The sequence below is a fragment of the Curcuma longa genome, chromosome 18 (genome assembly GCF_044706935.1).
Source record: "Curcuma longa cultivar G26 ecotype Majalengka, Jawa Barat chromosome 18, ITB_CL_G26_1.1, whole genome shotgun sequence".
Taxonomy (NCBI): domain Eukaryota; kingdom Viridiplantae; phylum Streptophyta; class Magnoliopsida; order Zingiberales; family Zingiberaceae; genus Curcuma; species Curcuma longa.
In genome coordinates, this window is record NC_133878.1 from 3496323 (window position 1) to 3508976 (window position 12654).

A 12654-nucleotide genomic window follows, 5' to 3' on the forward strand; every position below is an offset into this window, starting at 1 on the left:
GTCGATATAAATTTTACTCCCTTATCTACTTGTACATTTAAAGCTATGAGAAATTTCACTTAAAATTTTAAAGAAACATGCTATACAAAAATAATAATCATTACATGAATTTATCTTAATATATTTTATAGCATGTCAACACATGCCGAATGTTGGCACAATCAATGCAGGTGCCACATGAGATTACTTGTGTCGATCAATGTTTGAGTAACTTACTGGAACAATGTGTTTCATCTCTTCTGTTAGGTTTGATAGAGATTTCAAACCATTATAAGAAGAAATAATTGGTAAGAAGACAATTAACTTGGAAGTTTGTGATTAAAAAACTTGGAAGCTAAAGGTCTTCCTTGGTGTTGAATCTGCTTATGCAAAATAAGGTATTTTCATCTCCCAAAGGAAATATATATTAGAGCTTCTCAAAGATATAGGAAATTTGGGAATCAGGGTTGCAGCTACTCATATTGATCAAAACCACATACTGGTTGAAGCTGGAAGCAAATAATGTTGTTAAAAAAGGGTGGTACCAAACTTTAGATGGAAAGTGCTATTCTGTCTTTCACATACCAGACCAGATACCTAACAGACTAGCTATTGCATATTCTTTGGGGTTTGTAAGCAGATTAATGCATGAACTAAGAAAAGAATTATGTAATATCTTAAAGGTACCCAAGAGGTGGGCTACTATATTGAAAACACAGAATTATCAGTAGAAGCTTATGCAGATATTTTGACTGATGTGATTAGCTACGCTCTATTTTACTGTTTTGGATGGTAGTTTGGTGACTTGGAGGTGTCAAAAAGCAAGATGTTTCTAGGTCTAGTGCAGAGAATTAGAATTCAGTCACTTAGAATGTGCGATTTGCTGCAGCTTAAAATCATTCATGATGATCTTGAAATCAGTAGGGTTGGCATTATGAAATTGGATTGTGATAACAAATCAGCTATTAGCATTGCACACAATCAACATGATCCGTGCATATTGAGATTAAGAGACATTCCATTAATGAAAAGGTTGATGTTGGATTAATTACTAAATGACATACATGTATACGTAGACAAAGGGTCTATCTACCACTAACTTAGCAAACATCACTACCGAATTGGAACGACTAATATTCATTCACCAACTTGAGGGGTAGTGTTGGAGATGTTTGGAATATTTCCTTCCATAATGTTGGAAATATTTTTCTTAACCATGTCTTCCAGAAGTATTCCTTACCATAATGCTAAAAAAGTTTCCTGCTATATATCCTAGAATATTATTTGAAATATCTGTGTTAATATATAGGAAGTTTTGTATATAGAGAATTATTTTATGTTTATCTCCCTCTATTGCTCTTTGTTCCTTTATTTATTTATTAACATTTCTTTATGTATTTTATATGACAGTAAATATGGATCAATCCTTGTACATGAGTTAAATGTTTAAAATAGATTGCCAAACTAATTCATCAGCTTATGACTCTTAGCCGACACGGAACATTGTAATGGTGCAACAGGCATAGTAACTGATGGAATATCTTTTTTATTTCCTGTCTAGGAATGTTAGTCTTACATTTAGCAACTGAAATGAATTTAAGTATTTATTTTCTCTTGTTTTTCTCTTAGTTTTTTCTCTGTTCCTTTCCCACTTTGCTACCTCTCAATCTCCACTTTTAGTTGGAGTGGTAACAGTGTGCATCTCTCTTTCCTTCACCTCCTAATTTAAGAAACAACACCTAAATCTGTGTTCATATGCCACTGATCTTCCTCTCATATCATACAATGTCTTCAGATCATGAGACTCATCTGATTGAACAAGAAAGAAAAAAAAGGGACTACATTAAACAAAAATGAAAGAATGCAGGTGAAAGCTGGATTCACTTCTACCAATTATACCTGTAGTATATGTGTAATCCACACCTCATTTGCGTCACATGCTATTATGTTGTTGCTTGTTCTATTTTGACATAGATGCATGTATGTCATTGATGTTGGTATGCATAATTAGCATTGTTTCCAATTTTTAGTATTTTTCTTTTGGTTCTCTTTTTTTGTACACATTTCATATATATTCTTGATCATCTTAAAAATTTTGTACTTGGTAGTCAGTGTCTTATATTGTTTTGAAATGGTTTATCTGCAGCAGATATAATTGTAATTAGAGATTTTTCTCTTCTTTATTAACCATTTAGTATCATTCTGATTTTCTACTTTCTAATGTGAACATTTATTTGTGGAATGCCCTAGAATTTTCATTCTTTTTGGGATTGTACTTGCATTCCTCTAGCTTAATCATCTTCCATCTTTTGCTTTTTTGCAGTTGACTGTGCTGACCGTCTATATATTTCTTTACGGAAGAGCTTATTTGGTTAGTTTCTTTACTTTTTAAATATCTATCTAAATGAGTTTATAAATAAGTATTTAAATTCAAAGAGCTCCAGTAGTTTTATAATCTTTAGATGATGAAATTGTTAAATAGAAAATATTATAATTGAGATTTTATTTGCACCCATATTGTATTGGTAATTTTGTCACTTCTTACAAGGGTAATAATTAATAAGGATGACAATTGACATTTCTGCATATCTATTTAACAACCCATATGTAGAAGAGGAAATTAATCAGAGAATGCACTTTTTACCATATGTTTCCAGTGCTTTCTTTTTTATCTTCAACATTTTGCGTGGATGTGCATATCATTTCATCTTCAGATATTCTCAAATAATGGCTATTATATTGGGTTTGTTGTATTTTCTCTTTCCTCAGTAAATAAAATATGCAATCTCAATAACATGAATTTAAAAAGCTGAAAGTATGTAATTTCTTTGCAATGGTTGTTAAATGATATCAAAACACATGGCATACAACTATATATGACCTTGACAAATAAAAAACTATATCATAGTTTTCTTTTATTGAAAGATTTTTGCAGATTGAGTGTATGATGCAATAAGAACATGATTGGTGATGAACACAAGAAAGTTGTCTGGTGGTGTCATTTTTATTAGAGTTTTTATGGAACTATTTTTGTTACTTGTGTTAATAGATCATTTTTCTCAAATTAGCAGCATAGTCTAGGCTGAATAGAGTAAATAATAGATGTATAATGAATTTCAATCTGATTTGAATAGTACCTAGAATTCAGTATATGATTAGATAAAAGATTGTTCTTGTTGATAATGAAGATTTCTGCATTAGGTGCAATAGATAAGTAAAATATAATCCAAACCAAATTTTAGTTATAATGGTCATAGATTTGCCCATTAGTGACAAAAGGTATCCTCAGTATAGTTGGTAACTAGACTATTGTAAGGTAAACTATGATATGCTAGAAGCTTGGTATCTGATTTTTGAAGACTTGGATACTTTTTGTTAATGAATCTAGCTTTCACTTGCATAAATCTTTATGCTTTTTACTGGATAGAAATAGATCTGATGATATAGAGTAGTTACCTGTATCCATTCGAACTGATTGAAAATTCTTTGTTTCTTACATTATCTTGCATCTTGGTGATATTTATCATCTTTTCAATACAGTGACCAGATTTATGTAAGACATTTGACTTTTGAGATGCCGAATGAACTTGCAATACCTAATGGTATGAAAATTCCTATTCACCCAGGAGTGCAAGTCCAAATACGTTCAATCAACTAGATGACAGAATATGGCTAGAGAAATTATATTTTTTATTAAATTGATTTAACACATGAAAGAGAGAGGCACTGATAAGATCGAGTTCAATCATCATGTATGGAGGTAAAATAAAGTGGTTAGCTTGAGGAATGGTTCGTCTTAGTTATCCACTTGAAATCATGTGCCACATAGATTTGTTGCAAGGATCAAACAATACCCACAAAGTTTATGAATTTCTACTACTATTTCTACCATGAAAAATATATGATGTGCCACATAGAATTTGTTGCAAGGATCAAACAATACCCATAAAGTTTATGAACTTCTACTACTATTTCTACCATACCATACACCTAGTTTCTTTGATATCAATGGTACTAGACAGGTGCCATCATAGTAGAAATAAGAAAAGGAAGGGTAGAATAATATACACTGCTAGATTCCTAATTCCTGAAGGTGCTTTATTTCAATTAAATTGTACAATTAATATCAATTTCTTTATGAGTTATCATTTTCCAATTGGTTTGTGTCAGATTTCACCCAACAGAAAGCAATAAAACTGAAGAAACAGTTTTGACGTTATAATTAGAGAGGAATATTTGTGTCAAACAGGAAATCACTTCTTACATTATTAGAAGAGTTGTGACACTTTCTAAACCAAAGGTTTGATATATTGAGTTGTACAGGAAGTTCTATCTTAAACTGGAATGGTACAATTTTAGTTAGTACCATTCTATGTGATGATAGTATTGATATTCTTTTTATATAATCCCATTCAAATTTATAATTGAATAGATTGTAATTTTTATAAAATCCCACCCAACTCTTAATTAAATAGATATTTTTTATAACAAAATAATCTCATTCCTCAATTTATATCTTATTATTGATATGTATTCATAATTATGAAAGTAACATAATTTTATCAAAAATTAATAAATAATTAAAGTTATATATTTAATATATATAATTATATCATATAACTAAGTTTATATAATTAATTATTTAATATAATGTATACTCTAATCCAACCTGTTCATCACATTGTATAATTATAGCATATAATTAAAATATACAATTTAAATTCACTTAGGTATGCATTCTCCTCTATCCTTTTGAGTCTTACAACATCTTCCTCTTCTCTTCCCTGCAATAAGATTACATTTAGTGCTTCACAGATTGAATCATTGTAGATTTGTTATGTCTCTGATCATGCCAACTGAGGTAGCCTTTGACGCTGCTTGACATAATTCAACAAGGGCCATGTTGTTCTAGTACATGCAATATAGGTAATCTACCTTGTCCCATCTAATATCGATTTTTCAGTTAATTACCGAAATGGTAAATTCATCTTTGCTGAGTGACATTTTGAAATTTCAATCCTTCACTGAACCTAAAATTCTAATTGTATTCAAATCAAATGATAAAAGTCATGGTGAAGGATTAGATGAATCAATTAATGGCAACAACAAATTTCTAAAAAATAAATGCAACATGCACATTTCTACTTAAACATTCCATATTGATGTGCTAATGCATAACATATTTAGTACAATATAAACGTCATAACAACAACAACAACCAAGTGTTATCCCACTAAGTGGGGTTGACTTTATGGATCCTCTTAAGCCATTGGACTCTGTCCCCAATGTATTTTTATATATATTTAAATAAATTTTATCTTGTTTTATCTTTATTAATCAAGTCTTTTTTGGTCTTCCTCTTTCTTGTTTAATGTGGGTATTTATTATTGTTTCACATCACCAATTAGAACATTTATTGGTCGTCTGAATACATATTCATATCATCTTAAACACATCTCTCGAAGTTTTCCATCAATAACTCTCACACTCTCTAATTTTTTCATCTCTTATGTTGTCCATCCTTTTATATTTGCACATCTACTTTAACATCCTCAATTCAGCTACTCTCATTTTCTACTCATGTACTTGAGTTAATCCAATATTCAGCTCTATATAACATAGCATGCCTAATCATTATTTTTTACAACTTTCCTTTAAATTTTAAAGGTACTTTCGATCACAAAGAACATTATCTTCTCGATTATATCTATCCTGCTTCTTATTATATGTTAAATAATTGCAAAAATGATTCTAAATACTTAAAACTCTAGTGTTACATGTCATCTTTTATTTTAACAATTGTCTTACTACGTCTGATATTGTTAAATATAAATTTCATATATTTCGTCTTTACTCTATTAAGTCTAAAACCTTCACTTCTAGTGTTTCATGTCAAATATCGAGCTTAATTTTTGCACCTTCACATATCTCATCTACCAAAACAATATCATCTACAAACAACATGCACTATGGTAATGTGTATTTGATATGTTTAGGGAGTTCATTCATGATTAATATAAAAAGATAAGGAATTAGGGGGTTGATTCTTAATGTAATCCTATCTTTATAGGAACTATTTCGGTTAATTTGACATTGTCATATATATCCTTAATTATTTCTATATATGCTACATTAACACCTTTCTCTTCTTGAATTCTCCACATAATTTTTCTTGAAACTTTCTAAAATTTTTTCTAGGTCGATGAATACAATGTGTATGGTTTGCTTTTTTTCTTGATATTTTTTATTTAGTTGCCTTAGAAGATGTATAATTTCTATTATTGACCTTTTAGACATAAATTTTGATATTTTCAATCACCGTGGTCTCCATGGTCTTTTTTCTAAAGTTTCATAATATGACTCATTAGCTTAATTCCCTTATAATTTATATAATTTTGTATATCTTTATTGTTTTTATATAAGGAGACTAGAATACTTACTCTCCATTGCTGAAATATTTTTTCCTTTTTCAATCAAGTTGAATAATTTCGTAAGTCATTCAGTACCTTCTTTTCGTAGACACTTCACATATCTCTATCAAAATATCATCTGGTCTAATTACTTTTTCATTTTGTATCCCATTTAAAACATATTCTACTTTTGAAGTTTGAATTCTATGTTAAAAAATTTAAATGTGTATAAACTACTTAAATTACTTAAGTTAAGTTGGTCACCTAAATAATTATTAAAAAGTTGATGAAAATACTCGTTCTACTCTTTTTTATTTCTCATAATTCAATAGTACCCTATTACATTTATCTTTAATGCATCTTATTTGGGTAAGATCTCATCTCGTTTCTTTCAGTTATTATATATATTTCTTTCCCCTTTCTTTTATATCTAGCAGCGTTCAAAAGTATCATTCTTATTTTCACATATTGCTTTCTTGTCGTCTTTCTTGTCTATTGAACTCTATAAAAAAAATTTTCATTCTTATAAGTGTACAATAATTTATAGGTGGTTCAATTTTTCTTCACTTTCTCCTATATTATTTTCTACCATCACTAAGATTTTTTTATTTGGTTCATATCCCTTTGAGTCACTGAGTACGTTCTTGGCCATCATTTTTAAATTTAGTGGCATCTTATCTTATGTTGTATTCGAGTTACTATGTATTTCTCTTAATATTTATGCTCCTACGCTTTACTTAAAGATACTTTACTTTCTATCCTTAACTTCTACCACTTGATTTTAAGAGTCGTACATGTTTTTCTTCTATTGATACGAAGCTTAAGATGTATATTTAATACTACTAACTTATGTTGGGTAATTTCTCTAGAGATGACTTTGCAATACTTAAAAATTGTTTATCTATCTTCCTGTCAATGTCAATTTGTGAATTATTATTCCACTTTTGAACGTAACCAAGTATTTTTTTTCTTGAAAAAATATTATTTATTATGTGTTCATATGCTATTACAAAATCTAATATAGTTTTTTCTTGTTCATTTCTTATTTCAAAATCATAAACCCCATTCACCTTATCTTATTCCTCATTTCTTACTTTACATGTCCATTTAGTTCTCCTCCTATTTAAATTATTTCGTTTGGAGGAATTTTTTATACTGTCTCATCTATAGTTATTTGGTATTTTTATCTAATCCTACTTAAGAAATTTTTTATATTATTAATTACATTAATAGTTTCTTTTATTACCACTATCTTAAAAATTATGATCTTATCTCCCTTCCAAACTACTCTTATTAATCATTTAACAAATTATCTATAATAATACCTACTTCATTTCTTATTTACCATAAGTTAAAATTTGAGTGCTCTATCATTTTTGTTCTCTCCCACCCAATTTGTTTCTTGTAAATGCAAAATATTAATTCTTCTTCCAATCATCGTATCGACAAACTTTATTACTTTATCAGTGAACATTCCTATGTTTCATATTTTAAATCTAAGGCAATTTACATTCCTATAATATTTGTTCTTATCCAACTTATGATGTGTGAATTCTTATGTATTTAAGACTACACTCAAGTTCTCATGGAGATGTAGCAGTCCTTATCGAGATGTTCCAGTCGGACCCTACAACGTGTTCATTTAAGGGAATAATCTAGCGTTAGCATAATAGTTTGATGGATTCATTAATAAAAGATTCATCTATGTTTGACACTAGCTGACAATGTAATACAACCCTCAATCTTTTTCATTCAACCTTGTGACCGACATTGATGGATTTTAAACTACCTATCGTAACAATATTCATAATAAAATTGCGTATCAAACTATCTATAGCAATAACTACTAATTGACAAAAATAAGTAAAAATAGTATTATTACTCTGCAATTCACCTATGAAAGATGCTCACAAGTTTACTCTTAAGCCATTTTCCCCAAGTTGATATAAAAGAATTAAAGAACCAAGAGCATGGTTCCAATGTTGAGCTGTGTTGGAGTTTTAAACTTTGATAGGAATGAAAATATAATTTTGGTACCATGCTGACATATGGTGTTGGTAGTGATTTGTAGGGGAAGAAGGAAAGAAATGACGAAGAAAGAAATGAAGTGAAGATATAAGAGCAAGGTTAAAATAACATTCCATGTTGAACTTTTTGTCCATCTAAAATGATGCAGTTTGACACTACGTTGTGTGGGCACAAGGTACAAGACTATAACAAGCATAACTAGAATTCATATTGGTGCATATCATGCCACACCAATCGGTGTTAAGTGTCAGGGTAACATATTCATTGGCGGCATGATTGATGTAGACAATTTAAGAGATTATTTCTGTTGATTAATATCGAGTTTTGATGATTTAATGGAGCTATGAATTTTGACCGTATTGTTTGGCATGGTAAAAGATTCATATCATGGACGAGGGTGTGGAAAATAATTCAGCAAGTCTAAAGTTGAAACTAATAAGCAAACAGGAAGGAAATCTCAATAAGAAAATCACATGTTTGTTATACACCTTACAGTATTTTCGTAAGTAGCATAAGAGTTATTGAATAATAGTATTTTCAGATGTTTGATCTTCATACATACCTTACACAAATCAAAAAGTAGCAGTTAAGAAATATGACAAATACCATACAAATTAGTAGCTGCATACATAATATGTAGCAAAGACAAATAATATTCATAGGATATCATATTAGTCATGTTCCCACGTCTTGAAACCTCCAATCCATGTCTCAACAAGGATGAGACAAACAAATAAACCTAACATCTATATGTAATCAGGTAATAAATTTGAGAGATGTCTCCTTCAATTTAGATATAATATTTCATTTTGCTATACCTCTTTTGCTAACATGGAGGAGTATCCTATGAGCAAATAATATCAAATACAAGTTGTTAAAGTTAGAATATTAAACGATTCTATTAACCACAACAATAAACTTATTATAGTGTCAGACAAAAAAAAAAAAGAATTTTAAGATAATTAAGTTCTGTGACAATAAGCCACATTTAAGTGATCATATGATATGGATAAAAAAAATCTAAAAATTACACAAAATTCAGAGATAAAGGATGGTTAATTTAGTAATCAAATGCTATTGGTTTCACTGTATTTTGATAATTACATGAGAGAGAATTAAATATGTTAATTCAGTTGTTGCATAAATAAGTTAAAGTTGGTCATCAGCCATGCCATAAATTTATGAATCAATTGGAAATATCAAGCAATATTTAGTTAATATAAATGATGAGATTATGAAACGATAAAAGAAAGCTTTCTGTACATATAAAGATTCATCAACTTAAAGTTTTGCAGCAGAAGATATTACAGTTAATATACAAGACAACATCAATTATGGGAGTTCAGATTCATACTGCACGATTGCAAAGGAATAGAAAAGAACTCCAAATGATAGCTTTAAAAAATTTAATAAAATATGTATTGATATTATAAAATTTGAGTTGTTCAAGTACAAAAAACATTTGCTGCAAGATTAAAGAGTTTAGCATGTTTGATTCCCAAATTAATATCCTAGGTCTTCCAGGAAACATAATTAAGCAACACACAAGATTCAAAGACATAGGAATTCAATAAGAGGCCTAAATTGAAAAGAACAAGCAAGAAGACTATCCTAAAGTTTAAAACCCTAGGTAGTAGTCTTCTATTTTTTCTTCCTTTTCTACTTATTTCCTCCTCTGACATCAATGTCCTTGAAAGAGCCTGGTCTTGTCTCCCAGTAAAAACCTTTTTTAATATCCTAAATTTGATAGTTGAGCTTGAGGTGGAGAAACTGTTGGATGGATGAAACACAGGGTATTTTATCAATTTTGATTTGCTTTTCTTTGTGTTCATTTTGCACTTTTAGTTTACCTTTAACAGTCTTGTATTGACTTAATGCTGTCAATTGTTGAGCTTGATTGTTATGAGGCTTGACATAAGTGATTTATTAGTTTGAAATATGAAAGCTACTTGTTGGCGCAGGCTTTTTCTGGAATTGGTGAAGCAATTCAAATTAGAGCTGATGTATTACAGAATACTGCCCTTGATGCTGCTTTAAACACACAGTTTCTGTTCCAGATTGGTGTCTTCACAGCTATTCCAATGATTTTGGGCTTCATACTAGAATCTGGTTTTCTGACGGTATTAACTTTAGTTGTTTTTCTCATTGCTATTTTGTTGATCTCTATTAATGCAAGTTTAATGCAATTTAGAGGAATATCAAGTAAAATTGTTTGATTCATTTAGTGGTTAAACCCATGATTAGTTTAGACAAGGTTGGGGAATCATATTTTAAATGCATAAATAAATAAAAATGAAATCACACTGTTAATACAAAGTGAATTAAAATCAAAAACTTATGAGAGGTATAAAACATTATAAAAGATTATTTATTTTTTATTTGAAAAAGTTATGTGTACTTGTTTTTGTTACAGAATGAGGTTGGGCTATATGAAGCCACACATAAAAAATAATATAGCATAAACGGGAGTAATAAACATAGTATGATAAAAGAATATGTTAACATAGTTATGTTAACATAGTATGGGCTATAGTTAAAAAATGAGTAATAAACTCTGTATTTAGATGAGTTGAATTAGTAAAATTGAAGATGCGGGAATCTATATAATGGAATCAAAATTGGCTTAATGAACTGGATGTTAATATTCATATAAGCTTGCATAGATTTCAGTGGAGGGATAAGTTCATGATGCTGACCCCAAACAGTTTGCAGTAAATTAAATTGTTGTTATTTATGAGTTTCTCAATTGTTTTATTTTTCATGACTTGTAAGGAGAATTTGCACATACATTTTTCTCCCATATTTATATCTAGTTGATTTAGCTTGTCGTCATAAAATTGATTGTTAGTGTTATAATCTATCATTGCTTCACCTTACTATTGGCAAATACAGGTGGAGCAAGTAACTAATTTCGCAATGTCGTGGGCTCAATTGATTTGATCTTAAGTATCAACTTACAAGGATAAGTTTCATAATATCCACCCCAAATGGCATAGACTTGACTGGCAGGATAAGTTTCATAATGTCCACCCCAAATAGTGGCACTAGCATTGTTGTTATTGCTTGAGTTTGTCAGTTTGAATTTCTATGATTTACAAGGAGAATTTTCACATTTGAATTTCTATGACTTACAAGGAGAATTCACACATTTTTTTCACACATTTAAATCTAATTGAGTAATGTTGTTAACATAAAATTTGCAGGTACTGTGTGAATGTCTTTGTTTATAATCTAATAGAGCTGCACCTTACTATTTTCAGTACAAATTGAACGTGTAACTAGTGTCACTGAAAGAATTTGCAATTCATGCACTTAATTGATTTTGTGTTAAGTAGTTTGGTGTCTGTCCATCACAGCCTTCTTTTCTTTTATACAAATTGATGGGCTGATATTCATTTGATTTTTGTTGTAGAATTTTGCTATTCTATCTGTATGATTGCTAGCAGGACAAAGTTCCAACAACACTAAAAATGACTGAAATATATTCAAACTGAAACATGGTCTGCATTATTGATTCGGTCTTGCCAATCATCTGCCATTTCTCCCACATGATGACTTGAATGAATCACAAAATATGCATCAGATCAATTGTTACTTTAAGAATTCAATTGCCTGTAAAATACTGATGAGAAGATTTTGATTTTAAGCAGGGTGCTATAGAGGCACGGAAGGATGCTTTTGAATTTCATTTAGTGCTACTTCTATAACCAGTCAAGTTAACAACTTCCCAATTAACTTCCATGAAACTGACACTCATGTTTTTGTTTCAGTTTATAATTGTTCCGTATTTTACAACAATATTGTTTGATTCATGATGGAAACCCAAGTGTGTATCAACAGTCAAGTTGATACTTTTATAACCAGTCAAGTTGACTGTTTTTGGTGGACATCATCAGTTTTTATAATTTCAAAAGACTTTGTTTGCAAGTTATTCTTTGTATTTTATATGTCAAAAGCATTCTTTCCTACGATCTTTGGAAATGCTTATTTTTATACTTTGATACTTTTCTACTATCTAATGATTTTATCTATGCAGTATGGCTAATTCAAGACTTTTTGTACAGGCTGTTGTTAGCTTTACTACGATGCAATTCCAGCTTTGTTCAGTCTTCTTCACATTCTCTCTTGGAACGAGGACACACTATTTTGGTCGAACCATTCTCCATGGAGGTGCTAAGGCAAGTATCTTTTGTTATGTATCCCTATATTTTTTTAATATCCTTGCATATTGGCTATA

At 29.9% G+C, this 12654-nt stretch overlaps 1 protein-coding gene across 3 annotated transcripts in view; it reads left to right on the forward strand.

Moving 5' to 3' along the window:
- LOC141812319 (callose synthase 9-like) overlaps positions 1-12654 on the forward strand; it is a 76293-nt gene that overhangs the window by 31738 nt on the left and 31901 nt on the right. For 2 of the 3 annotated variants that reach the window (XM_074700362.1, XM_074700363.1), the window contains 2 exons: positions 10379-10537; positions 12482-12595. In XM_074700362.1, coding sequence (XP_074556463.1) covers positions 10379-10537; positions 12482-12595 — 273 coding nt within the window. Of the gene's footprint in view, positions 1-1825; positions 1847-2302; positions 2351-10378; positions 10538-12481; positions 12596-12654 lie in introns of those variants that run through there. The other variant, XM_074700364.1, reaches the window with a different exon arrangement.